Source organism: Anas acuta, chromosome 15 (genome assembly GCF_963932015.1).
Source record: "Anas acuta chromosome 15, bAnaAcu1.1, whole genome shotgun sequence".
NCBI lineage: Eukaryota > Metazoa > Chordata > Aves > Anseriformes > Anatidae > Anas > Anas acuta.
Window position 1 is genome coordinate 6490655 of NC_088993.1, and position 27346 is coordinate 6518000.

Here is a 27346-nt window from a genome sequence, read left to right on the forward strand (position 1 = left end):
GCGAGAGGCGCAGAAGGGAGTTGCAGCATCAGCTCCACGCTCAGAGGCTGCCCTCACCCCGCTGGGCGCATTTTGCCCGGGGTGGAGGTGCAGGAGGGAGCCTTGGGGAGCTCCGCTCCTGGTGCCGGACTCATTCAGCCCCCACAAACACAGCCGGGTGCAGAGGGTGATCTCCACCCTGACCTGATCTCGGCAAGGCGGCGGTGAGTGGCTGAGCCTCCCCTGGCACGGGAGGAGGCACACACCTCGCGTCCACGGACGCCTCTCACACCCGAGGGCAAGGGGGACGAAGGAGCGCAGCCGCGGTGCTCGGAGCCTCCTGACTCAGCCACGCATCAGCGGGAGCTTCCTTGCTGTTTGGTTTGGTTTGCTTCCCTCTAGAAACCTGGCTCTGTTTGCACAGGAGGACGCCCCTGCAGCCCCACCTGCGGCTCTCCGAGCTGAGCTGCGTGGGATGGAGGGGAGGGGAGGCCAAGCCCAGACGCAGGCAGCGCCCAGCACGCTGCTGGCACGGAGGTGATGGTGGGGCTGAGACCCCCAGAGCTTGGCTGTGCCTCCCCGGGGCCATGGGGAGATGAAGCCCCCGAGCTCCAGTGCCCACCAGCTCACCCACCTGCCCCGTCACGGACTGGGGGCGAGGAAACCTGAGCATCTCCTCCGCTCCTGCGGGTGCCTTTTGGGTATGGGCTGAGCTCGCGTGGCACTCTGAGCTGGGTGAGTCAGGCCTCTCCTACCCTAAACAAAGGTGTTTTAGGCTAACAGAAACAACTCGGGGAATGCGGCAGTTCCAGTTAAAGCATCTGGCGGTTTCGGGTTCAAAAGCCACAACTTTTAATTCGTTATCCGTGCCCGTAGACACCAACTGGACTTGATGATCCCGTACATGAGCACCAGCAGACAGAGCACGAGCGGCCACCGATGCTCAGCATCACTCAGGGCATGCAGAGGACAAAACCACCAGCAGCCCCTGCCTGGTCCACCCACTCTGTCCCTGTGCCCACGACCACAGAGCTGGGGACAGAGGGGACATCCCTGCCCAGCCCCGTTAGCACCCACGGGCATCCAGCCCTGCCCCTGCGAGGCCCAGCAGCTCGCTGCCTGCTCCCACAGGCTTTCGGCGATTCCACGCCACTCCCTGGTGTTTCACCACCACCTCCCAGTGCCACCACCACGAGACACGGGGAGGTGTGACTGGGATGTCCCCACAGGGTCCCAGCCGCTGCTCCATCCCCTGGACCGTTTCCATCGCTGGTTCTGTGCCCCCTCCAGCCCCCCTGCCCCTTTTTGGAGATGGAGACAAGAACCAGGCACAATATTTGAAATGCAGGACCAGCCCTCTGCGGTGCTCCTGGACCCCTGATCCCAAAAGCCACCCTCTCCTTCATGCCTGGACTCAGACAGCTCCAGCGCCCCGCTCCTGAGCTGTAACCACCCACCCATCTGCTCCATTTCTTCATTTTGCAAACAGGCTGAAAAAACGTCTTATCAGAACGGTTAAAAACAAGAATTACGGCTCCAATAGTAAAGCTAGGTTTGCTGATCTACAAAAATCACAGATCTGCTGCTTTCAGCTGAGAGCTGGTCTAGGAAGCAGTTAACAGTCCTAGCACTAACTCCTACCTGTCCCTATTAGCTCCAACACTACGCCAACACAAACCACAGCCACAGGGAGGTCCCTTCTCCTGGCCAGCGAGTATTCAAAATAAAGGCTTTGCTTAATGTGTTTGTAGCCGGTTACAGGCTCCTTTTGAAGAGGCACGAGCAGCTAGAAACAGAGCATTAAAGAGTCAGAGATGCCAAGGCTTCAACAACAGGCTTAAGTCCCGGCTGAAGGGGAGATTTGCACTACTTTGAGTGAAAGTCCCTTGAGACGAAGTGGTGAGACCTGCCAGAGCTCTGCTCGCCCTGTGCCAGGGTTGAGGCACAGCCTGGGGCCAAAGCGGGACTGGGCTCCTGGCACCAGCCCCTACGGGACCTGTGGGAGGTGGGTTTGCCCCGGAGCCACTCTGATTTATGGACACTTCCCTCCCTTGCAGATCTCCAGACCTCAGGCACCCAAACGCAGCGAAGCTCAAGAGCTTCTGAGGCTCAGCTAAGCCAGCGGTGAGGATCCCAAACTCGGATCAGCACAAATGCTTGGCAGCTGCACGAGGGGAGTTTTTCCTGGAGGTGAGGGATTCCCCAGCCCTGAGGGGCCCTATTCTTCCAGCAGCCCCGGAGGAAAAGGAAAAGGAAGCTCCAGGCGTTTCTCTTTGCCTTGCTGGTGCTCCGTGTCTCCAGCAGGCAGCAGAGGGGTCCAGCAGAACCAAAAATGCCCCGCACACGTCTGCTGGGGGGGTTGCTTCCACCTGGCCACCACCGGGGCCACCCCAGGGCCTCCACGCTGTGTGAGGGGGTGACTTGGCAATGCCACAGCAAGGGTGGCACTTCAGCACTGCTTTATGCCGCGCAGACCCTAGAAATAAGTCCAATAAATCCAAAAGAGACAAGGAGGGGGAATCAGTACTGACATCCCCGATACAACATGCCCAGAAACTGCGTGCCTGCGCTCCCACACGTGCTGATAAGCACAGCCTGAGATGTTCCTGCCCTGAAATCGCTCCCTCCTGTCCTCGGGAAAGGTTTGCCAGGTCTCAGCCTGCCGAGCAGCAGGACAAGCACTGAGGTGAATCACGAGAACCTGAGTGAGGCTGAAGAGCTGGTCCTGCTAATGGGTAGCTTACGCTGCCGGGTCCCCAAAGGGGAGCATGTGCACAGAGAAACTGGAGAGCTGTGAGAAAGACACCGAGAGGCCTGGCACGACAAGGAACACCGCGCTGGAGGCTGCCCAAGGGTCCGGCTGAAGCAGCCAGGCGCCTGGCTCAGCACCCTCCGGACATCTGAGCTACCAGCAGGGACAGACCAGCTCCCTGGTGAAAAAGCCCTCAAAACCGGTAAGAAGAGTCTAGAACGCGTTGGGTGACACAGCACGCTGCTGCCTGGGACTTAAATTTCCCCTAAAACCTCAGAGGCAGCATTAACACGGCCACCCGAGGAAGCCCCTCACCCAGCAGCTCGCGATGGCAGCACCACCGCAAGCAGCAGCAGCGACCCGTGAGCGGTTCAAAACCCATGGACATTTCACTTCTAAAAACTAATCCTACAGAAAGGCGATGGCTTAGCCTAAAGAGGGAGCTTTGAAAGTGGCTGCTCAGAGCGAGGATGGGCTGGGAGCCCCCGCCCCAGGCCGGCATTCCAGCGCCGAGGCTGCGGTGGGCAGAGCAAACAGGAGGTCGTACGCACGGCTCCCGGCCGGCTCCTGGCACCCGCTCCTGGCCCAAAGCCGCCAGCCCGGCCGAGGCAGGCTGCTGGTGGGAGTCCTGTCCACATGGACACGGGGCCACCAGGGAGCTGGGGGAGGCACCGGGGATCCCATACGGCTCGGCAGGAGCAGAGCTTTCCTCTGGAGGGGAGAGGGGAGAAGGGCCAGACCCCATGCCCCCGGCACCTATGCACCCTCTTCAGCCCCACATGCTCGTTGCTGCCCCTCCAGCTATACCCTACTCGATAGGAGCTTGCTCTGCCACAAAAAGACAACCATCCCTGCTACAGGGCCAGAAAGGTTTCCAAAAACATTGCTGTAGCTCCTCAATCGGCTCTGCAAGTCACACCGCACGCAGACACCGCTCCCGGCACATCTGGATGTTCAGAGAACATCTGACAACAGAAAATAAAACTTGGCTTTTAAACCAGCTGCTGAACCTTTTTTTTTTTCTTTTTTTTTTTTTTCTATCAGCCTCTTTTCATTTGTTTCCTGCTCCCCTTCGCTGCCTGCACGCTCTGCTGGAGCTCTGCCCGGCTCGGCGCAAGGCTCGGCACTACGCTGACCGTGCCCAAAGCCAGCCCGAGTCTCCTGCTTGGCCTTAAAAAGCCCTCTCCAGGCCACCCCTCCTTATTTGTAGCCTTCGGATTGCAGCAGATTTGGGTTTACGAGGCCCTGCCTGCAGGCAGCCTGCTCTGGGTCTGCCTGCCTTGTAGGGCCAGCAAGGTTTCGGGAAGGGAGACCCACGGAGATGGTGCCTGTGCCTGCGCCCCTGCCCTGCCCACGTACGCCTACAGGAGCTGCGAGCAAAACAAAGGAGTAAAAACATCCTAAAAGCCTCTGGGTCGGAGAGGCTCCTACCAAAGTCAGGAGTTGTGTTCTTTGCCTTGGGAAATGTACAAGTGTGTTGGAAGTGCTGGACCCCAACAGCAGAGACAGCGCCGTGCCTGGACAGCCGCTCCCGTCAGACCGAGCAGTCCCTGCATCAATGGTTGCAGTGGATCAGCTGAATTGAACTGATCCCTCTTAATACAGCATTTGTCCGGGCTGAGACCACATCTATCCCCCTGTGCGGGGTGCTCAGAGCACGTCAACGTGCCAGCAGTGTGAGCAGAACTCAGCGTCGCTTCGCGCGAGGCATTTCCCGGGGTGCTGCCGTGATCCCAACCACGGTCGCACAGATCCCAAAGCTCAAACCCCCTTTCCAGAGCCCAATTCTGTGGTTTCATCAGCATAAACACGCCGGCTGAGGGGAAGGCTGATGGCTCGGGATTGCACTTGTTCCAGCAACATGTACAGGAGCCGACTCCATCGTTTGTTAAAGAATCTGGCGCTACAGAAAGCAGGCAGAACCCCAGAGCAGGCTTCTGCTCGGCTGCAATTACACCTAATTAACTAACCTCTGAAACACCCTCAAGGGGCAGCTCTCATTACAGGGAGAGGCAATGGTCAATTGTGAGGAAGGAGCACAAGGGCTGCATTATTTATTCTGCAAGCAGTGGCACCTCTCCAGGTCTGCCGCGAGCTCGCTGCTCCCCAGGGCTGAGCAGGAGCTCCAGGAGCAGAGCAGCAGGCAGGTATTGTCCGGCCAGGTCCCCGATTAAAGCTCAAGCCCCAGCAGCACTCAGTGAAGGTGCTTTCTGCAGCTAATTTTCACCCCACTAATCCTGCGCACACCTCGGTGCAACCATCCTGTTGCCACTTCAGTCCTAGACGCTCTGCTTTCAGTCTCGTGCTGGAAACCCAAAATCAGGGCGTTCTTCTGGACAGGAGGCAAAGATTCAGCGTGTCTTATTCTCGTCTCCTCCTGCTACAGAAGAAATAATCAAGCCTACTGTTTAAGGCAGAAGGGGAATAAAGCCTCCCGTGGTTTTCATCAGCCTGCAGGTGCCCGAAGAACTGGAACAGGAGAGGATCCCCAAGCCACGCGTGAGAAGCCCCAGCAGTGCGGCTGCTTCCTCAAAACACACCAGGAGAGTTCACCAACGGGACGACCTCCCCTCCTGTCCTGCCTGCCCAGGAAGATGGTACCCTCAATTTAAACCTACAAGGTCTCCTTCCTCCTGTTTCATCCAAAATAAAGGCTGCCTGGCTTGCCTTCAATTTTGGGTACACAAAACCAGACATACCAGAGCTGTGAACACACAACGAACAGGAGCATGTGCTCGAGATGGCAAAGGGTCAATCTGTAGAGAACTCCCTCTCCAATAAATGATTATTTTCCCTTTTGGGGAGAGGAAGCAAGAAGTTTCTAAGTACACTGGGAGCCAAGAAGGCACCCTGAGTTGATGCTGATCAGCAGCTCCTGCCTTTCGCTCCCAGAGCACTCCCCTGCATCGGGAGCGTGGAGAGGGAAATGCTTCCCCTTTAACGCCCAAAATTCAACAGGCAGAAGGCAGAGAAGCCGAAGAACATGCTCCAAAGAGCTCGCAGCCAAGCAAGCCCAAGGAGCCAGGCCCTTCCTAACCACCCTCACAGGAGGGAAGAAGGCAGCACGTGCAGGCAGAGCTAACCCTACATGCTGGCAGAAGCTCCCCTGGGCCATACAACCCAGCAGGCACTTTTGGACACCAGCACCCTTTGGACTAACCCTAGCAGCCCCAACGCTTACCTGCAAGACCTCCCTCAGTGCCTCTGTGCTCACCACAGCCCCAGGAGCCAGGCTTTGTTGTGTTTTCAAACGTGTTCTCCAGGCTCAGGTAGGACTAAGCCACCCATCAATTGCTGCTGCTGAAGCATAGAAACATTCAGAGGAACTGCTTCAAGGGCGGGTTGAAAACAACAGGATCATAAGTTACACCAAAATGGTTTTATCCACGTTAATCACGGTTGTCTCGAGCGTTCCAGATTTCCTGTCCCTGCACTCAAAGGATTCAGCAGCAGCACCACGACTACAAACATAACCATGGGTGTAAGCAAACTTGCAAGGCTCTTCTTCCTCCGCCCTCCAGGACATGGGAGGCTTTGTCTGCAGCCTTTGTTCTCCTGATGACACAGGAAGCCTGTTCTCACCCTTCCCAACGCACAGCTCAGAGGGGACTGGATCCAGAAGGGAAAAAACAAAAAGGGGTTTTGTGCTCGGTCACCGCTCACACAAGACGCACGCGTTCACATCGGCTGCGGCCACCCCGGAGGAGAGCTGAGCGCAGCCAGAGCTGCCACGGTGCAGGTTTCGGAGCCAGATAAAGCACACCGGGCCACGTGCCGAGGATGAAACATTTAAGAGACAGCTTTGTAGCTCCTGGTGTAGCTCGGTGTGAAGTCCCCTGGGACAAGACCCCTGGGGGTCCCTTCTGGGGCTGCCGCCGCAGAGCTGGCCGCGGCATCCTGAGCTGCGGCTCCTTTCCACCCTCCTCAGGGAGGGAAAGCAGCACCCAAAAACCCGTGGTGTATCCCCGAAGAAGCCCTCCCGCTAGCGTGGTACTCGCTTTTATCCATCCACCCTCTCCAAAACCCAAGTTAGGTGCTGTGGTTGATAAAACAGGCAGGGGCATCAGAAACAGGAGGGAGTTTTTCCCACCGACAAAACCAAACCACAAGAGCGGGGCCAAGAAGCCCTCCTGCAGCGAGCTGGGGGTGCACACGGGACCGGGACCACCACGTGGAGCCCCCCCAGGTCTGGGGGTCCCGCAGCTCAAACCACAGACCCTGGAGCTCCGCAGGCACGAGCAGGCAACGGAGGCGAAGCCGTGCGGGCTGCTACCCCCTGCCCGGCCAGGCTGTGCCTGCCACGCTGTCAAAACCGAGTTTATCTTAATACAAACAAGCGCGATTCAGAGCACAAAGCCTCGTTTCTTTTTCAGAACCGCAACAAATTATCCCCCCCCTCTTTTGGCAGCCCTTCGCCCAGCCTACGGAAAGCGCAGTCTGCGCGGAGGCAGAGGCGGCAGGCGGGGCGGAGAGCCCCGAGGGGCTTCCAGGCTGCAGGAGGGTGCTCAGGGGGGCGCAGGGGCAGGATGAACGCGGGGAGGACCAGGACTTCAGGGTGGGATCACAAGCACCAGCCCCAAAACCATCACAGCAACAAGAGCAATGAGCCACCGTGACCTTAATGCTTCTCCATTTGGCCACCTCTCTGCCCCCACGATGCCACCAGAGCTGGAGGAGGCGCAGAGCAGAGCTGGAGATGCTCCTGCTGCCCACCAGCCTCAGCATCCTCCCCTGGCCCTTTTGGGACAGGAGCCCTGCCGCTGCTCTCAGCAGGAGCCCAGGTACCAGGAGGGGATGAGCTGGATGCCGCATCCGTAGGAAAAACATCCCACAAGGATTTCCAGGTTGTTTTTTCTCCAGTGAGCTGGGCACAGAACTGGTGCTGCCCCCAGAAAAACAGGGAACGTGGCCACGCAAAGGGGAGGCAGCAGACGCCTCTTCAGCCCTCTGCAGCCACAGGCACGAGCGAAAGCCACGAGGTCCTGATTCTTATTTTTAAACAGATACCAGCTTTAAAGCAGAACTGAACGTCATTTGCCCGTGAGGAGTTTCACTGCCAACAAACAGCAAATCCACTGCTGTAAGCACTCCTTTCCCGAGCAGGAGGACCCCTAAGCAGCCCCCTGGTCCCACAGCACCACGGAGCACCCGTGTGGCTCCCAGGCTGCTGCGGTAACACCATCAGCTTCCTGCCCCTGAAAGCTTCTGTTCTCTAAAAGCTGTTGGTTTGGGCTCCTTTCACCTCGCACATTTTGCTGAGTTTCCTATCGGGCTCCGGCAAACCCCGGCGGGTCGCAGGGTGCTGTGTCCTGCCGCTTGGTTCAACTCCCTGCCAGCAGCCTGGAAACCCCTTCCCGGAGCAGCAGGACTCGAGCTCAGCTCAACGCTACGGCTCCCGCATCCGAGGGCATCGGGGCGGATGGAACAGCAGCTCCTTCCTCTGCAGGATACAACGTGCTGTTAAAAAACACCACTAATAACCAGACAACCGCCGGGCTGCTCGAAACGGGACCCCTCAGCGGGGTGCCCGTCCTGCCCCACGCACCCAGCACCCCAGCGCTCAGCGGCACCCTGAGCACTGGCACCGTGCTGGAGCCGGGACCCACGCTGCTAGCACCAGAATCGGTGCCATTTAAGCAAGAGCCCAAATTTGTGTTGAAAACCACAAGCACTCAGCCACTCGCTCCAGCTGTAGTCACCTCAAAGGTTGAAGATGGCAACAGCCAAGCACAGCCTCACCCCTGCAGCGGACCCATAGCTTGCAGGAGGGGCTGCGCGGCCGCTCCCCGAGAGCGACGCCAGCGGGGACCTCACCTCCTCTGAGAGCAACCCCAAAACCAGCGGGCAGCCTGCTGCGGAAGCACCTGCAGCCACGAGCACACCGCAGTGATTTTCTTTCGGTTCTGCTCCAGCTCGCTCTCGAGCTCCTTTCCTTTCCTTTTTCCTTTCCTTTTCTCCCTGCAGGACGGGTGCCACACGCTGCAGCCCGGCCAGGAGCAGCTGGGGGCAAGCAGCCTCCAAAGCTGCCCTCGCTCACGTTTCCTCCTCCTCCATAATCCACGGGGACACTCATTACCCTAACTCAGGAGCAAACCAACACTAAAAAACCACCTTTTACGCCGTGTGCCATCCACAACAGCTCTGTCCCGCTGCTAGAGCCCCGTTTCCTTCCTCTGGAGACCCAAAAATAGCTCAAGCATCAGCCTTTGGCAGCACCCCGCGGGCCATGGGGGCTGTGCTGCCAGCAGCAGCATCACTGCGGGCGTACACGTCCCGGGGAGCATCGATGTGGAAGGGGAGCGAGGGATGTGGAGCTCTCAGAAAGGCAAACGAGGACTGAAAGGAGCTTCAGGGTCCTGCTGGACAGGGGGACTTGAGCACCCGACAGGGAATCACCGCCTTGCAGGGGGAAAAGCAGCACCAGGAGCACCCCGCACACCTAGTGCTGTGCCAAAACGGGGTGCAGTCGGAGAAGGAAACGCTTTCGGCACATGGGAGCTGTTGGGAGTACAAACTACATGATTCCCCGAGGCCAAACTCACCGTGTCAGCACACCGAACACCACGAGCACAGCCCACCACCCGGACCCACCTGCAGGAAGGGACGGGGAAGGCACGGCTCCCCACAGGGCAGCGGGGACACCCTACCTGCAGCCCGGAGCTGGAAACCAGACGGTCTTTGGGGAGAAGCCGCCGAGCACAGCCTAAAAACAAGGCGTCATTTTGCAAAACCGAAAGCTGTTTGGGGGCAGGGGGTGAGGGGATGCTGCGGGGCTCCAAGCAAAGCTCAGCTGAGGACGAGCGGCAAGAGAAAGTCAAAACAGGAGTAAAATGGAAAGAAATTACGTAGGCAATTGTTGTAACGAGTATGAATTACTGGCTACACGGAGTTACACAATGAGAGAAGCAACTCTGAAGCCGGGGAAGTGTTTATAGCTGGAAGCAGCAGCGGGTCAGAATGACTCAGAGAGCACAGACTGCGTCCTGCTGCAGCCTCAGCCCCAGCCCGGCTGCTTGTGATGACCCCAATTCAACGCTGTTACAGCCCAAAACGCACGCTGCTCCCCGAGGGGAGGAAACCTTTCCCCAGTCAGCCTCCAGCACCAGTTCAGGGCGCAGCACCTCTCCTTTTGGAGAGGTGCCCCCGGCGGGCAGAGGAATGCATCCGATGGCTTTTATCCATCCTCATGACGGGGTTCCAGGGCTACGGGGGGCTTTTACCTGAGCTCCTCCACAGCCTGACCCCGCAGTGCTGCCCGCTGCGAGCCCTCCTGCAGCACCACGAGGAGGTGGGAGGTTGATAGAGCTCAGCACACCTGGCAAAAAGCTCCAGAAAGCAGCACGCAGGGAAGGTTAAAAGCTAAAGTTAAAAGCTAAAGACGGAGAGCTTGGCTTAGGGATCGGCTGGCGTGGGGGCAGAGGAAGGCTGGTGGTCAAGGACAGGCGTCTGAAGGGTGTAAATATTAAAAGGAAAGTAAAAGAGCACGCTGAAATAGAGCCTGAGCTGATCGGCGAGAAAAAGAGGCCAAAGATCTGCCAGGGCACAGAAGGCGAAGATGCCCCAGTGCCGGGAGCGATGCAAAAATCAGCTGGGCAAACCCTCGGGACTCCTCGTAATTGAGCAGAAGCGGGGGGCTCATGTGGTGCAGGAGGCTTCTCCACCTCCAATCCTCTTCCAGATCAAAACCAAAAAGAAAAAAAAATAAAATACCAGGATGCCAGCAGGACAGCGTCTCCCCATGCGTTACAAATGCTCGGGTCTCCTCCTCCCCTACACGACCCTGCACTGACAAAACCAGTGCCCACGCGCACACCCCGATGCCCGGCACGTCCCAGTGCCTGGTTTTGGGACCTGTCCCCTGCCCTGCCCCGGGTCCCAGCCCGCAGAAATCCCTCCTGCTGCCGGGGAGAACAAAGCGGCTGCGAGCGGCGGTAACGGGGAGGGGAAGGAGACAAAAGCACGGCGCTGCTGGCGAGCCCAGCCGGCCTCCAGACCTTCACACCTCACTCTCAGCCCCCGGGCACGGACACCCGAGGGCACACCCTGTGCTGGGACCACGGCACCCTCCCCACGCACCCCCAGGAGCTGCCCCGAGCCCCAGCCCCTCGGACCCGGCAGCTTCCCCTGCCTTCATCTCGGCGAGCCCAAAACGCTGCCGGTTCCACGGCCACGGAGCCAAGCCAGCCTTCACCAACAGCCAACAGGCAACTAACCAAGCAACCCCCTTCCCTGCACACTTTTTCCATGCAGATATCACCAGGCAGAGAGAAAATAATCTCGGGCCGTGTCGTCTTGCAAAGGAAGGAGCCCGACGGCCATTTATTCCGTGGCATTTAGCTGTTAATTGTTCCAGCCAAGCCATCAGCCAGCACTGAGCCCGGTGGCCCATCAATGCCCCCGGTGTTTCCCTGAGCTCCCCAGCTCCTGGCACCGCGCGCGTGTGGCTCCGTAACCCTCCGGCCCTGCGCGAGTCCCGGATGATTCAGCCGGCTGCGATGACTTGCCGGGCTTAAATTTAGCAGCTTGTGCCACCGCCACCACCCCGTGCGCACCTTCCACGCGTCCTCCCCGTGCGGGCAGGCAGCAGGAGGAGGCAGCGGGCTCCTGGTAGCTCCAGGATGGGAATTCGCTGGCCCCAGCTCCAACTCCTTGGAACAAAACGGGTCAAGAAGCTCCCCCCGAACCCCATCCTTCGTTGCTCCGCACAGCCCATGGGAGCTCGCAGACCCCACCGCCACCCCCGGCTGCTCCTGCAGAGCACCTCCTTGCTTCTGTCCTGGCTCGAGGTGCCGGGCTGAGCTCCCCGGGGTGCCCACTGCCTTGGCCCAGCAGCATCGGGCCATGGACAGCATCACTGATAGCTCTGGGGGAAGGAACGAGTGGCTGCAAAGGGACAGCCAGCACCAGACCCCCGCTGAGCCAGGGCAGCAGCTTCCAGCAGCACAAAACCTCCCCGGACACCCTGCTTGGTTTGGGACTGACCTTAAGGGCTTCAGACACTCCTCTAGGATATACCTCAAAACCTTTCACAGCTGTGTTTTTGCCCCTTTGAAGCGCCAGCACAATTCCTGCAGCACCAGAGGCCAAGCCACCCATCACATCCCCCCGTGCCCCACGGTGGTGACAAAAGGTGGCGGTGACAAGGGGTCCGCGAGCCTGCACGGGGCGCAGGCAGCTCATACCAACGGGAACCCAGAGCCTGCTTCTGCTTCCCCACCTGCAGCAGCTCCGGGGGCCGCAGCAAGGCGAGATAAGACGAGATAAGGCTCCTGACACCGCCTGTTATCACGGCAGGGGGCTGCCAGCACCGTGCCCCTCACAGCCCCTCGGTGGGGACCTCCCCAAGAAGTTCCGCAGCCCCTTTTCGCAGCCCCTTTTCGCAGAGGCCTTGCCTTAGAGAGATGCCTCCCGGCTCTTCCCGGGAGAGGTTTTCACCACGAGGAGGAAGAAAAAGCCCCTCTGCCACCCAGCCCTCCTTCACACGTGATAATTTGCTTTGTCATGGCACTTCGGTGCACGCCCGGCAGCTCCGGCTAGAGGAGCAAAGCCCGGCTGCTGGGCGAGCGCACAGCGGCTTCCCGAGGCTGCCTGCACGCCTGAAATAAATCTGTTTTACTCCAGGCTTTGTGGCAGCAGCAGCAGCACGGGCCAAGGTACAGAACCGCCGCGAATCCATCCCCATCCCCGGGCGAGCTGCGGGAGCTCTCTCCATTTTGGGTCACACCAGGCAGCCTCCGATTCCACCGCGGCTGAGCTGCTGCAGGGGAACGCCGGCTCAGCGCGCTGCAAAGCAGCGGGAAGAAGGGGAAAAAAAAGGAAAAAAAAAAAAAAAAAAAAGCATATTGAGGACCATCAGGCCTGCGATAAGCGAGCAGCCCTGTGCCCAGCAGGATTTTGGGGGTGATGGAGGTGCTGAGGGCTGCACCCAGGTGCTTTATCCCTGTGGGATGAGGACGGGAGGTGCTGGCTCCCTGCAGCACAGGGGGCCCAGCGGGGCCACCGGCTTCTCCCGGTCCTCTCCGTGCCCACCGGGGTGGCAGCGAGGTGGGCGCTGCCTTCGCTGCCCCCCGGGGCTCCTCGAGGACCGGCCGCGGCCACCCCACACCTCGCGGGGCCTCGAGCGAGGTGTCAAGGGAGGCCGGGACCCCGCAGGCGGCCCCCTATTTGGGGGGACCTCCCCGGCCCCGGGAGCGCCCCGGCCTCACCTGCTCGGCCCCGTAGGCCGTGGCGAACTGCACGAACTCCTCCACACGCACGAAGCCGTCGCCGTCGCGGTCGAGGGCGTCGAAGACGGGGCGGAGGCGAGGAGAGGCCTCGGGGCTGCCCCCCGGGCACTGCTCCGGGGATGCCCACGGCGGAGCCTCCCCGGGGGGCTCAGGCGCCCAGGGGGCTGCTCCCGGCTCCTGTTCGGGATCCGGCTCCGGTTCCAGCTCCAGTTCTGGCTCTGGCTCCGGTTCTGGATCTGGTTCTAGATCTGGTTCTGGCTCCGGTTCCGCTCCTGGTTCTGGTTCCAGTTCTGGCTCCGGTTCCAGCTCAGGTTCTGGCTCCGATTCCGGCTCCGATTCCGGTTCTGGCTCCGGTTCCAGCACCAGGTCCGGTTCTGGCTCCGGTTCCACTCCCGGTTCTGGCTCCGATTCCGGCTCCGATTCCGGTTCCAGCCCCGGCTCGGGCTCGGGCTCGTCCCCCCGCAGCCCGGGGCGGTCCCGGCCCCCCGTTGGCGGCTCCATGCTCACCCCGCGGCCGCCTCCGCCCGGCTGCTGCCTGCCCCTGCCCCTGCCCCTGCCCCTGCCCGTGCCCGGCGGCTCCCCACAGCTCGGCCATGCCCCGCGGCCATCGCCCCCCTCACATCGCGGCCGGGAGCTCCGCGCTGCCGGCGGCTCCTCCCGCTCCCGGCTTTGTGCGAGGCGGCTCCGGGTCCCCCCCTCCCCGCCCTCCCCGGGGCGGCTCCGCTCGCTCCGGGCCCGGCCCGGCCCCGCCCCGCCTCCGTGCGCCCGCCCGCGCCGCCGCAGCCGGGGCAGGCGGCGGAGAACCGCGGGATTTCTCGCAGCGCCGCAGCGGCCGGCCGGGCGGTGACGTCACCCGGTGGTTTCGCGTCCCCGCCCGCCCCGGTTCCCGGCCGGCCTTAAAGGGGCCGCGCGCGCGCACGTGGGGCCGCAGCACGACGCCCGGCCCCAAATCGGCTTTTTTTCGCCCCAAAAGACCAGCCCAGCTCCCTCGGACAGCAGGCGGGAGGAGTGTGAGCACCGCCTGGCAGCCGGAGAAGGCTGGGTAAACCTAGGGCTGGGAGAAAGGATTTGGGTTAAAAACCACCAAAATCCCCAAATCCTAAATCCCAAAACCCCAAAGGGCAGCAGGGCACCCCCGGGGCCACCCCCTGCTTGCTCGGGGGGACCCCCAGCACGGCTCAGCCCCCGGGAGTGCACAGAGGAGGAGAAGGCAGGGCTCCGCAGAGAAATCCTTTATTGGGGGTTTGGGGGAAGGAGCAACCCGCTCGCAGCCCAGCTCCGGGACAGCCCCATGGGGCTCGGGGCGACCCCAAACCCGCTGGGATTCGCTCCCAGTGTGCCCCCGAGAGCACCGAGGCTGAGCCCGTGCCCCCAGCAGCACCCCCACTGCTCGCTGCCACCCCAAGACGTCGCGGGGCAGCAGCGTTGGGTCGGGTTCTGTCCGTGGGTCGGTCCCAGGCTGTCCGTCAGGGATTTGGGTTCGCTCCCGCAGCCCAGAAATCTGCAAGAGAGCCGGGAGGTTGGGAGGACAGCAGGAGGAGGTGGCTGGGAGAGCCCTCTCCCCAAAAAAACCCAACACTGGTCCCCAGCAAGGAAGAAAGGGGCTGCCAGGAGCTGAGCCTGCTGGCAGGGCACAGCCGAGCGCCGTCCTGCTTCGGGGGACACCTGGAGGCCCCCAAAAGAGCATCCCCCAGCAGGAAGAAAAGACACCACATCACCCCCAGGCTCAGAGGGGAAAAAAACAGCAATTTTTGTCCTCCCCCAGGCTCCTCACGCTGCGTGGCAGCTCACAGCCACGGGCCTGGCATCTCCTGCGGTCCTGGTGCTGGGTTGCTCGAGCCCAGCACCCCCAGTTCGAGCCCAGCACCCCCAGTTTGAGCCCAGCACCCCCAGTCTGCACGGCAGCAGCCTCAGCAGGAGCAGAGCCCGGCAGAACGGGACCAAGGCAGGTGAAAAAGGCAGCAGGATGCCCGCCAGTGCGGCAGCCGTGCCTCTGCGCCACGGGTCAAGAGGGTTTTTGTGCCAGGAGCCCTGCCCTAATCCCAGCGAGGGGGAAAGGCACGTCACCTAGAGCTTAGCAGAGGATGAAGCAATACCCAGCAAGGCGGGGAAGTCGTTGGCAGAGGTGAGCCAGCTCCCGCCGTCCACCACCAGGGTGGTGCCCGTCACGTAGGAGGAGAGGGGGCTCGCCAGGTACAGGGCGCTGTGGGCGATCTCCGTCTTGTTCCCCGCGCGGTGAAGGGGGATGGTGTCAAACCGCCTGGATTCTTCGGCAAATTTCCCACCTGAGCGATGGGAAAAAGGGGTCAGTCACACACACGGGACCTCTCGCCCGTCCCCGCTCGATCTGGCAGCCCCGCGAGCTGCGTGGCACGGGCGGGCCGTGGCGCTCCCCTCGCGGGCAGAGGCAGCAGCCCCGGGGCCTTACCCAGGCGGCGGAAGCCCTCAGTGCCCGTGATGGGGCCCGGCGCCAGGCTGTTGACTCGGATGTTGTTGGGACCCCACTCCACAGCAAGGTGACGGGTCATGGCGTCTGGAAAGAGCACAAGAGGGATGAGGCACGGAGAACAAAGCCATTCCCGCAGCTGTCGTGGGGACAAAAAGCCAGGGAGACCGGCTGAGAGCAAAAGGCCCTGGAAGAACACGCCCACATGAGAGAAGAGCCTCACCCCAAACCCAAACCCATCAGCCCTGCAAGCACCCACACCGCTTCTTATCCACACCCCCAAAGAGATTTTCCCACCCCGATATCCAGGGAGAAGCAGCTTCCTTCCTGGCCCCAGGCAGCTTTGCAGAGCCCCAGCGGGGAGGTTCAGGTACCTATAGCGGCCTTGGCAGTGCCGGCGTGCACCTGGAGAGCCTGCCCTCGGTAGCCCAGGGTGGCCGTGATGTTAATGATGACCCCGCCGTGGTCCTGGGGAGGGAAATAAGATGTGGTGTTAGTCAGGGAGCAGCACAGGGGGCTCAGAGGGCGGGCACAGCCACCTCTGTGCTGCTAACACACCCCCGGGCCTCACTGGGAGGTCAGAGGCGCAGGTGACGGCCAGGGGAAAGGAGGGGCAGCAATTTTCCTTCTTCCCAGGCAGGGGGCAGAGCTCAGGAAGGTGCTGCTCAAGTCAAAACTCCGTGGCTGGGGACTGGCAGGATCGGGAGCACGGCTCCTGCTTCACACAGGGGCTGCAGTCCCCAAAAGGGAGCGGGATTCGAGCAGGGTGGGTTTGAGGACGGCGCAGCCCTGCGCGTACAGAGCCTGGTGCGCTTCCCTGAGCGTCTCCCAAGTGGGTTTGTGCAACTTCCCCCCTTACCAGAAGCCACTTACCCGGAAATATTTCTCGAAGAGGACTTTGGAGGTGTTGAAGGTGCCCAGCGTGTCGATATCCATCACGGTTTTGAAGGCGTTGAAGGACAGGGCGCTGGCTGGGCACAGGAAGTTCCCCGCAGCACCTAGGAACAAGGCGGGGGGGGGCTCAGTCAGCACGGGGCCAGGAAACATCAGGCAGCTCGGGGACTTCTGGGGGCGCAGTGCTCTGGGAACATCCCCTCTGTGCCTTGTACCGTCACTGCTTAGCTGCTCCCAGAGCACAGCAGCGTAAGGCAGAGGCAGCAGACACAGCCCACGTGCAGAACACCCTCCCTGGCACGTTCTGTGCCAGCCTTCCCCTCCCCAGCCCCGGCAGCTCACCATTAACCAGGATGTCGATGCGCTTGAACTCTCTCAGCGCCTCGTCCACCGCGGCCACGATGGTTTGAGGCTGCCTGACGTCTACGGCCAGGGGCAGGCATTGCTGCCCCGTGGCTGCCACCAGCTTTTTTGAGGCCTGGAAGGAAGGAGAAGCACGATTCTTTTTGGGACTCTGCTCTTCAGAGAGGGTCAGACCCAGCCCTCGCAGTGCACAGCAAACACAGGCACTGCCCGCACGGACACGTGCCACATCCCCTCCTAGAACCGGCTGCACCCCACCAGCCAGCACAGCCAGCATGTTTAGAACAAAAAAACACAACCCTGGGGCAGGGGAGAGCCCTGCCCCAGTGCGGGGAAGCTGGGGGAGCCAGGGAATTTTGCCCCAGGACTCACTAAGCCCAGCGACCTCCCCGGTGATTGCACACAGCGCGTCCTGAGCAAGATCTCTGCAGGGCGAGTACAAAGGTCGGACCCCAGCGGGGTTCTGACAAAAGCAACCTTTAGATCCGAAACATCGGGAGGTAAAAGGGCAAATGCTGACCAGCAGGCACCGGGGGCTCTCTCTCCGAGGCAGAAGGGGCAGCTCTGCTGCCCACCAGCCGCCCGGAGCCCCTCCTGCCAGGGGCTCACCTCTCCCCAGCAGCCCAAGACGTGGAGCACGGGGTAGGACTCAGCCAGAGCCCCGCACAACACCCAGCAACGTCCTCAGTGCCTGCATGGCCTCGTCGGGCTGTTCTCCAAGAAGTTTAGAGCCCCAGCTGCCAAGCACACCCACCGAGGGTCAAGACCCTGGGAAAGCAGTCCCTGTGCGCTCAGCAGGCTCCGTTCCCTCTGCACTGCAGTTTCTGAGCTCTGCAGCTTGTTTTCTGGCATACGAGCATGAGGGGATGTGGACCCGGGTGGGTCTGTGGGGTCTGCGGCTCTCCCTGTGCCCTGCACTCACCTCCGACACCCGCTGCAGGCTCCTGCTGGCGATGACAGTGCGGCAGCCGTGCCTGGAACAGAAGGGAGAGGTGGCTGGGGGAGGTCGGGGGAATAAAGAGGGGGTCAGGGGACACAAGGGGGGGGTCGGGGGACACAAAGGGTGTCAAGGGACTAAAGGGGGGGGGTCAGGGGAGTTAACAGGAGGTCAGGGGACACAAGGGGGGGCATCAGGAGGCTAAAGGCGGGGTCAGGGGGCTAAAGGGGGGGGTCGGGAGACACAAGGAGGAATCAGGGGGCTAAAGGGGGGGGGTCGGGGAACACAAGGGGGAGTCAGGGGACTTAACAGGAGGTCAGGGGGCTAAAGGGGGCATCAGGGGGCTAAAGGGGGGGGTCGGGAGACACAAGAGGGGGGTCGGAGGACTAAAGGGGGGGTCAGGGGGATAAAGGGGCGGGGTCAGGGGACTTAACAGGAGGTCAGGGGACACAAGGGGGGGTCAGGCGACTAAAGGGGGGTGTCCAGGGATTTAGGGTGTGTCAGGGGGCACAAGGCGGGGGTCTCGCGGCGACCTCACCTCATGAAGATCTCTGCGATGCGGAAGCCGATGCCGGAGCCGCCGCCGGTGATGAAGGCCACCTGGCCCCTATGGGGGGGGGGAACACGGAGCGGGGCGGGGGGGTCAGAGCCGTGCCCCGGGGCCGCCCCCGGCCCGCCGGGCGCTCACTCACGCCAGGATGTCGGGGCTGCAGAGGTGCCGGTACTCCCGCAGGCACTCGTCGGCCTCCACGTCCCCCGGCGGCCGGGAGGCGGCGGCGCCCTGCGCCATGGCGGCCCCTCACGGCCCCTCACCGCCCCGCTCTGCCCCTCCGCCCCGCGGCATGCCGGGAGATGTAGTCCTCTCCCGCCGCAAAGCCTGCTGGGAGTTGTAGTTCCGGGGGGTTGTAGTTCAGTGCGCAGCGGGTGTGGGGTGGGCGGCTCCCCGCGGGGCATGCCGGGAGTTGTAGTTTTTTTTTGCCCGCCAGTCCCAGCCTCTGCGCATGCGCCCGTGGGCGGGCGTCGCCTGGCAACGGAGCGGGGCTGGAGCCAGGGCCCACAGCGCCGCCCAGTGCTCCCAGTGCCTCCCAGTGACGGCCCAGCCCCTCCCAGTGCCATCCCAGTGCCTCTCAGAGCCCCCGCTCTCGCCCTCCCAGTCCCCTCCAGTCCCTTCCAGTTCCCCACTGAGCCTCACGCTGTCCCCAGTGCCCCCCAGTGTCCTCCAGTACAGTCCCAGTAACCTCCAGAGCCGTCCCAGTGCCGTGCTCCTACACCCCAGTGTCACCCCACCGCCTCCCAGTGACACCTCAGTGCCACCCGTCACCACCAGAGCCACCCAGCACTTCTTGGCAGCATCTCAGCACCTCCCAGAGCTTCCCACTAACGCCCAGTGACTTCCAGTGCCCTCCCAGTGCTGACCACAGCCACCCCACTGCCATTCAGCACCCCGTGGGGTCATCTCGGTGCCCCCCAGAGCTTCCCTGTGACATCCCCGTGCCCCATGACAGAATTGACAAGAGCAGCGCCGTGCTGGAGGCACTGGGTTTTAATGGGATGGGGATGGGGGGGGAGGCGGCGTCCTGGTGGCCGTCCCTATGGCCCGTAGGTGTAGTCGCGGTCGCTGCTCTCCCAGGCCACCAGCTCGTCCCGCTGGAACCAGAAGCCGATCTCCCGCAGCGCCGTCTCCACCGAGTCGCTGGCGTGCACCACGTTCCTGCGCGGGGACAGGGACGGGGACGTGGCCGCGGGGGTCCCGCGCCGTCCCCGTCCCCACACGCCCCCCCCTTACCTGCTGACGTGCATGCTGAAATCCCCCCGGATGGTCCCCGCCGCCGCCTGTGCCGAGTTGGTGTCCCCCACCATGGCCCGTGTGGAGCGCACCACGTTGTAGCCCTCCCACACCTGTGGGACGGGGGACGCCTGAGCTCCACAGCCCCAAAAAGGCCGAGGGGGGGACAAGGGCTGGGTGCTCACCATGGCCACCAGCGGCCCCGAGGTCATGTAGGAGAGGAGCGCGGGGTAGAAGGGCTTCTGCCGCAGCTGCTGGTAGTGCTTGTCCAGGAGGCCCCGGTCTGCCTGACGGCACCGCGGGGTGACGGCGGGGACACCCGGGGGGTGCCGCCCGCATCCATCCCCACGGTTTGGGGTCCCCCGGGGGGGCACAGTGTAAGGACGGGTACCTGGAGCAGCTTCATGGCCACCAGCTTGAACCCGCGCCGCTCGAAGCGCCGGATGACATCGCCCACCAGCCGCCGCTGCACTGCGTCCGGCTTCACCAGCACCAGCGTCTGCTCCCGCAGCTCCGGGGGGGCTACGGGGGGCACGGGGACACTGAGCCACGGCCACCCCGCTGCTCCCACAAACCCAGCCTCGACCCCTTTCCTATCCCTGTGGGCCCTGCGATGTCCCCTCCACCAGCAGCGCCTGGGTGGATGCAACCACGAGCCCAAGGGACGCGCAGCGATGCCGTGATGAGCGCCGGGGACGTGTCCAGCACCGCTTGGTCCCAGTGTGGGATGGGTTCACTCCAGTTTCGGCTGGTGACAGGGCCAGGCACGGCTGTCACCGTCACCCCCAGCCCATGCCGGAGCCACACAGCAGGGGAAGGCGCAGGCAGGAGCAGGGCGAGGAGGGCACGAGGCTGCTGGGGCACCGAGCATCCCGCTGCAGCGAGGCAGGAGCCAGGAAAGCAAAGGGGATGCGAAGCCAAGCAAGCCCCAGGGTTATACGGGACGCTCCCTGCCTGTCCCCCAAGGGCAGAGCAGGACAGCCCCGAGCTGGCCCTGGGGACACCGGGGGAGCCACCGCCAGCCCCAGGCTCAGCGCCCAGGGGTCCCCAGCACCAAGCCGGGGGGCATGGGGAGGGGACGGGGTCCCCAGGGACAGGGTGGGGAAGGGACAGGGTGGCTGGGGGGGAAAGGGACGGGGTCGGGGGCCCTGGGGCTGGGTCTCACCGGAGCCGTAGCAGCGGGGGGGCCCGAGGGAGAGGCCGAGCTGCCCCCGCAGCAGGCCCCGGGCCAGGCAGCGCCCCAGGGAGCCCATGGCCGGGGCTGGCGGCTCGGAGTTGGCCTCGGGAGCCCGGCTGGAGGCTTTAAACACCCGGCAGGGGCCGGCTCGGCCCTCCCGGCCCTCCCCTTAAAGCAGCCGCCGCAGGGAGCCCCCCCCTCGGAGGGGCCCTGCCCTGGGACCCGCAGGGAGCAGAGGCACGAAGCAAGCACTGCAAAGGGCTCAGGAGAGCTGCAAAGCCTGGGGCAGCCCCCAGCACACACTGAGGGGGGCTGGCACAGAGGAAGGAGATGCTTTGGGTAAGATCAAGGCAGATACCCGCAGACATTTACTGTGATATTTACTCAGCGAGCACCCAACACGCAGGGCTGGGTGCTCCCCTGCCACCCCACGTACCCCAGCGCAAGGCGTTGGTGTCCTCCTGCTCCTCACCCTGGGGAACGGGGCCATGAGACAGCACAGCTGGATGCCAGCCCCACAGCCCCGCTGCCTTTGGGACACACAGGGACAGCAGCATCTCCTCAGCACCTCACTAAAGCAGGGACAGCTGGAGGGGAGCTGAGGGGACCGGGGATCCACCTCTCCCTGAACCTCAACCCCAGCGTGCTGCTAGAGGCAAGGAGGGGGCGTTTTTGTCTTTATCCACAGACCAGTGTGGAATTTAGACTAAGCGCTTAAGGTGACCAGTAAAGGAGAATCAGTTTTTAGCAGAGGGGCTCACAGGTTCCAACCTGGGCTTTGGCTCCCTTCCAGCTGCTGCCCTTGATCAGTTGCCCAGCCGGGGAAAAACACGCACTTTCACCCTCTGTCAGCAAACAGCCACGATCCAAAAGGTTTTGCAAGACAGAAGCAGCAGCCCAGAGCACCGTGCTGGGAGCAGAGCGAAGCCCCCGCTGCCCCTTCCCACCGCAGCCCCAGCTTGCAGCAGGGACCTACAGGGACTGCAGGAACACCCGAACCCACAGAGCTCCAGCAGGACAAGCAGCAGCCGTGCCCTCCCCAAGTTTCTCCACAAGAGGACTTTCAGCAGCAGTGAGAGGATGCCCAAAACCTCTCCGGTACTGTAGCAGCACTGCAGGCCACAGTTAATCCCACTGGGCTGCTCTTCACACCCCCCTTGAGGACTTCTGTAAATGTTCACAGCCTCCTGTTACAGGGTCTGGGATTTGGTTCACCTGCATCTTCCCAGCCGCTCACTGCAGGGTACAAAGCCCACAAACAAACCAGCCCCAGTGCAGGCAGCCTGGGCGCGTGGCTCCAACTGTACACAGGTTATCCAAACATCTCCCAACAGCCAACGTGGGCATTGCAAAATGGTTTTAACAGAACTAAAGGAACTGTGGAGCGAGCGCTCCCCATGCTTTGCCTCCCCCCTGAGAGCTTCCAGCTGCCCACACGCGGCCATCTCACTTCCTGTCCACGTCTGTGAACGTTTTGGGGAGAAAACACTGATCTGAACAACTGCACAAGGACAGGAGCTATTCCCACCACGCAGCCCTGGCTGAACCTGCTCTTGTGGCTGCAAAGAAAAAACAGCAGAGGAGTAAAACCATTTTAATGCTCTGCTCTGGCTACCTGATGAGAGCACCGCAGGGACAAGTGGCTCCCAGCTGCATGATCAGAGACTTCACAAGCCCCACAAAATCCAGTCCAGTTTGAATTGGGACTGGGATTTTAGCCTTATGCTCCAGTGCCAGGTCACTGGCCAGTGGCTGGCCTTCAGCTCAGGTGCCCTGCTGACATCAGGAGATTTTCTTCCTGCGGGCAGCTCTTGAGCTTTTTTTTTTTCTTGAGCAGGATTTTCTTCGTGCGGGAGTCCTCTGGCTCCACCACAGATAGGGGCTGCAGATCCCTGCCTGCAGCATGAAACATGCCTTGCTGCAGAAGGGCTTGGTGGCAGGCCTGCCTGGAAACTGAAATAAATTAGAAGTTACTTAAAACAACAAAGTAAGCACTTTATTTCCATTAAGCATGTTGTTTTAGTATCACAATGGAATGATGAGAAAACGTTTAAAAAAAACAAAATGTCTCTAATCCCCACAAACAGCAGGGAGATTTTCAAGGCAATTTAAAAAACAAAGGGAGTGACAGAAGTGCCAAAACAGTCCCAACATCACAAGTCTCCTCCTCCGAGAGCTGGGCAGGGGCAGGAAGGTGGAATGACACGAAGGTACGAATGTCTGAAGTAGTCTTTGGCGCTTCTGCCTCATGATTGATACGCACAAGATCTCTCAAGACAACTCCACAGATATCTCCAGACGCAACAAAGTGCTACGTTAGTCGAACAAAACCCCGGCGAGAGGACTCTCCGTACAGCTGAGATGCCCTGCGGTTGGGCGTTAAGACACATCCTGCAGACAGTGCTGACTCCAGCTGGGGGCCTTTGGGCTGGGAGGGAAGGAGGAAGCGTGGTGCATGAATCCAAGAAGATGTGCCCACCTGCAAGACACCGTGTCCTGCAGTACTGACAAAACCAGGGAGGAGAGAAGGTGGTGGCAAAACGAAACACGGATCCGTTCCCTACAGTGATCAAAACACGAGTCCAGTGCAGTAACTATAGTTTCACAGTTCCAGGGGGCAAACTGTCATTGCAGAGTCTGTAGTAGCGCAGGTCATTCACCAGTCTGTGCACATTCTGGGTAAACGACGGCAGATCCTGGAAGAGATCAAACAGCACGCTGTAATGCAACAACAACTGTACCCACGAGCACCATAAGCCAGCAGAGAACAGAAAGGCACCGGGAGGGCCAAACACCCACGTGTTTTCATACAAGAGATTAAGACTATTTCCTCCAGTGTCTGAGCCCAGGAAACCTGAGTTTCTGCAACCTGCGTACAGGGAACAGAGACTGCCCCGGGGCAGCTCCAGGGAGCTGACTGCAGAGAACCAGGCTGTGTTCGTGGCAGGGGCTCCTCACAGTGCACTCAGGCACAACACGAACAGTCACGACACGGCCATCTGCAGCAGCAACTGTTCCGTGCGCTCCTGCCAAGGCTCCTGTGTCCCGCAAACCCCTGACAAGGGCTGGTTTTCCTGAAGAGCAGTCGCCTACTGGGAGTTCAACAATCCTCTCAAAGCTCCTCTCCTACCCTTAAACCCGGTCTCGAATCCCCACCATCTCCCATGGGAGGAGCAGCAAGAAGACAACCAAGCTTCAGCAGATTGAAACCACGAGCTGGCCGCGCTGCCATGATGTTCTGCAGGGAACTTACAGCCTCCCTCACTTGCAGCTACTCCGTTGTTGTCGTCACTTGTAACCCTCAAACATCTGGCTAGCAGCTGCAGCAAGGAGCAGCAATCCTTTTGGCAAGGATCTGAAGGTCCCACTCTAGCAAATGTCAGCCTCCTCCCCCTAGGGAACATATTCCCCAATTCCCACAGAATAAGGCAGTCCAAGAGATGAGATGGCAACTTCCCTACCCAGCGTGAAAAATCCTAGGCCAGGCATTGCTGACTATGGAAGCGTTTGCAACAAAAGGGATACTGATTGCCTCAGGCCACTGTTCTGGGAAGCTGTCTACCAGCACACTCAGCGAGAACACTGCCTATCCCAGGATACTTGCACTCCTCTGCAGCATCTCCCCTTCTTACCCGGTCCATTTTGAAGTTCCTTCCCAGCACGTTTTTCTGGTTCGAGTCCACACCATCACAACTGGCCAGGAACTCAGGGAGAAAGGCTGAGTAGAAGCCATCAAAGTCCACTGAGGCCATGTTATAGGTGGCAATGCCGATCTCCTCCTGCAACAGGTCGTGCGACTTGTGGACAAGCACCTGAAGGAGCACATTCACGAACTGGAACAGCATGGTTGTCCGGAAGATCTTCTGCACAGCGAGAGGAGGACACAGTTAGGCAACTTCACACCAGCAGCCCTCCTCCCACTAGAGGCATCAGAGCAGCAGCCTCAGAAGCGCAAACTTCAGAGGTCAGACCATGGTTGCATCGGGTCACTCCAACACCAGCAGCTTCTGAGCTACCAGCGAGCTCTGCAAGCTCTCATGAGCACAGAGACCATTTTCCAGTCTGAGCCATGCCAACAGCACAAATGGCTACAACAAACTAGATGGATATCTGCTTCGAAATTAACTGTCAATTTGGCCACGCTTACCTCACATCCAGTTCAAGTTTTAAACATTGGCATTTTAGGAAACTGCATCAAAGCCTATTTAAGTCCCTGCCAACGTTAGTCCTGCCCAGCGCTCCTGAAAGCAGCCAGAGTTCCGAGGGAATCTGGCTAGCTGCCTGCCTGAAAGTCTGCAACAGGCAGCTGTTAACATGATGGACTGTCCTTGAGTTGCGACCACAGATGCAAACCTGAAAGCTCTGCCTTCACAGGCTAACCAGAAGGGTTAGAACCTGGACTGCAACTTGAATTCTTCATGACAGCCGCTAACAAGCCTAAATTAGAGGGCCTGGAGGCTGGATCCTACCTGACAGCAATGGACAACCACCTTACAGTGATCCAACTGCAAATGCTGAACACCCTGCTGCTGCCCCAGGCAAGAATGATGCAGAGACACTGCCACTGTCTCAGTGATGATCTACTTGGTCCACCAATTTTATTCCCTCAGACAAATCGCCCCATTACTGTGTGTGTTCTTTGCTTTCCCTCATGGTCACAAGGCCTGCTTTGACTAGCAAATGTTGGGATCCCTCCTGTGCCCAGCGCAGCAATATCAGGGAGGTGGCAGTGCCACTCTGACCAGCAACATCCTCATCGTAATCACAGCAAAGTGTGCAGTGATTAAATGCAGTAAACAAGCCCCCAGACCCTGACCATCAGTTTGTGAACCATCTGAAAGTTTGAAAGACAGCTTCCCACTATCACAAAGCAGCTTCCAGCCCCCTTGGACTCGGAAGCCCTAGCCTTTAACTGCACCTTGCCTAGCACAGCTTCCTTCGCTGTGATTTAATTCCCTGCTGAGCAAGTCTCAGAATGGGACTGGTCAACTCGGTCCTACCTTGTGGTACAGCTTCTGCTTGGTGTTGAGTGTCTCCAAGTAGAAGAGATTCTGCTTGAATAGGTGAATGTCAGGCTGCAGGAAGGACTGGCCAAATGCCTATGAACAAAGTAGAATTGAAGTGAGCGGACTGATACCATAAACATCAAATCTGCCAGGCAGAATAACGCTTTCACCCCCAACATCACCCAGAACCCATTTACAGATCTCCTCTGGAAATGCCACGTCAGTGTTTGAGATGCATGCCAACGACCAGGGTTTCTGCTGCTTATGCAAAGTGGTTCACTGTACCCACAGGTGGGTGGGAAGGGATCTTCTGGTGGGATGCCCCAGGAGAAGAAACCCCACGGGTACCACGGTGAGCATACACAAAGCCCTAACAGACTGGTTTTGCTCTCAATCTAAGCCTAGAGGCCAGTTAAAAAGATGTTAGAGATGGGAGCTGGAAGGCTGACTTGGGCATTACAGAAACAGGAAGAGCCTAGGAACAAAGTCTGCTGGACTCCACTGAAGCGTCTGGTAGGCCTGCACAAACTCTGGGATAAAAATCTTAAACACCCCAAGCTCCTTTGAAACACTAGAGATGAGCAGAGGTAGGCAGGAGAATTTTAGTAGTTGCTACTCCAAGACATCTGGAACAGAAGAGCATTCCTTCTTACTGGTGTTCATTCACCAAGTGATAAGAGGAGTGGAAATGGCCTCAAGTTGCACCAGGGGAGGTTTAGACTTGATATTAGGAGAAATTTCTTTACTGAAAGAGTTGTGCAGCATTGGAACAGGCTGCCCAGGGAAGCAGTTGAGTCACCATCCCTGGAGGTCTTCAAGAAACGTGCAGATTTAGAACTCAGTACCATGGTTTAGTGCTGGACTTCAGTACGAGGTTAAAGTTGGACTGGGTGATCTTAAAGGTCTTTTCCAACCCTAAATGATTCTATGATATTAGCCATTTATTATTAGATGGACAAAAGTGACCCTTCCAAATCCTTTCAAGACTGAGCTAGATCTGAACTTAGACCTCCTGTGGAGAGCAGCACAATAGTACCCAGTAACATCTGAAACAAAATTCTGGCTGTTCTTGCATTTACAGAACACTGAAGTCCAGCATCAAAACAACAGCAGCCAAGTAGTGAAACTAGCCCAGTACTGTCACCCCGCTGCAGCTCATACTGAAATTATCATGTAAATGCCTCCCTATATACACACACACCAAAAAAAGAAAAGAAATAAAACCAACAAGCCAAGACACCGAGGCAAGTTTGGAAGTGTCACGCTGCTACAAGAGGAAAAGATGCTTGGGCAGCTCTGCACAGGGAGCAGCTCAGGCCTCATTCACATCAAAGGTGCTAAGATAAGGGAAGCCCAGAGAGAAATACCAATATATGTCATGTCATAGTGCAAGAGCTCCCTCTTCACGTGTACATCAGAAGGGACTGAGCCTCCACAAGCGCTCCAGGACAGGCTCTGCAAAGAGCCCTCCCTCCTGAAGCCCAAGCACGTGGCCATCCGCTCTGGCGTTCATCGCCCTCTGACTAGCAAGCTCTGCTCTGAGCTTCCAGAGCATGGTGCAAGTGTGCTTCTGTTGGCATTGCTGCAAGCTGCAGGTGAAGGGCTCCATACCAGGTGGTCTGTAACAGGCTGATTAAAAGGCTGTTTTTTTTTTTTTATCCCCCAGCCTGAGACAACTGGTGCTCGTTGTACATGTGCTGCCTCTGCCTTCCCTGTTCCTCGGGATTGGGTAATCCTGTAATGACCCTTCCCTACCAGATTCAATGGAACAATATAGATC

General features: G+C 59.9%; 4 protein-coding genes and 1 long non-coding RNA gene across 11 annotated transcripts in view; all 5 read right to left on the bottom strand.

Moving 5' to 3' along the window:
• Positions 1-13636, bottom strand: part of RAB11FIP3 (RAB11 family interacting protein 3) — a 61498-nt gene extending 47862 nt beyond the window's left edge. The window contains exon 1 of one of the 2 annotated variants that reach the window (XM_068699667.1): positions 12937-13636. In XM_068699667.1, coding sequence (XP_068555768.1) covers positions 12937-13458 — 522 coding nt within the window. In that variant the 5' untranslated portion in view covers positions 13459-13636. The remainder of the gene's footprint in view (positions 1-12936) is intronic. The other variant, XM_068699668.1, reaches the window with a different exon arrangement.
• Positions 11019-12930, bottom strand: LOC137865020 (uncharacterized). Its single transcript, XR_011101719.1, has 2 exons — positions 11284-12930; positions 11019-11193 (listed from the first exon to the last, which is right to left on the bottom strand). It is a non-coding gene; the product is annotated as an uncharacterized lncRNA (long non-coding RNA).
• Positions 13637-14174: 538 nt separating the features above from the next.
• DECR2 (2,4-dienoyl-CoA reductase 2) lies at positions 14175-18448 on the bottom strand. 3 transcript variants are annotated; one of them, XM_068699688.1, is made up of 9 exons: positions 18290-18447; positions 18136-18204; positions 17583-17634; positions 16640-16775; positions 16277-16401; positions 15778-15871; positions 15386-15490; positions 15054-15242; positions 14175-14458 (listed from the first exon to the last, which is right to left on the bottom strand). In XM_068699688.1, the coding sequence occupies exons 1-9, from the start codon at positions 18385-18387 to the stop codon at positions 14424-14426; spliced, it is 903 nt and encodes a 300-aa protein (XP_068555789.1). In that variant the 5' UTR covers positions 18388-18447; the 3' UTR covers positions 14175-14423. The 3 variants fall into 3 exon arrangements, with proteins under 3 accessions (XP_068555789.1, XP_068555790.1, XP_068555791.1); XM_068699689.1 differs by having other exon boundaries at positions 15025-15242; XM_068699690.1 differs by lacking the exon at positions 14175-14458 and having other exon boundaries at positions 15188-15242; positions 15386-15590; positions 18290-18448.
• Positions 18449-19125: 677 nt separating this feature from the next.
• Positions 19126-20708, bottom strand: LOC137865012 (nucleoside diphosphate kinase, mitochondrial-like). Its single transcript, XM_068699699.1, has 5 exons — positions 20549-20708; positions 19775-19905; positions 19569-19670; positions 19384-19496; positions 19126-19308 (listed from the first exon to the last, which is right to left on the bottom strand). Exons 1-5 carry the CDS (start codon positions 20634-20636, stop codon positions 19188-19190), a joined length of 555 nt encoding a protein of 184 aa, XP_068555800.1. The 5' UTR covers positions 20637-20708; the 3' UTR covers positions 19126-19187.
• A 1826-nt stretch (positions 20709-22534) lies between these two features.
• XPO6 (exportin 6) overlaps positions 22535-27346 on the bottom strand; it is a 52376-nt gene continuing 47564 nt past the window's right edge. For all 4 annotated transcript variants that reach the window (XM_068699653.1, XM_068699657.1, XM_068699654.1 and 1 more), the window contains 3 exons: positions 25561-25659; positions 24193-24423; positions 22535-23256 (listed from right to left, as the gene is read on the bottom strand). In XM_068699653.1, the coding sequence (XP_068555754.1) occupies positions 23155-23256; positions 24193-24423; positions 25561-25659 (432 nt within the window). In that variant the 3' untranslated portion in view covers positions 22535-23154. The remainder of the gene's footprint in view (positions 23257-24192; positions 24424-25560; positions 25660-27346) is intronic.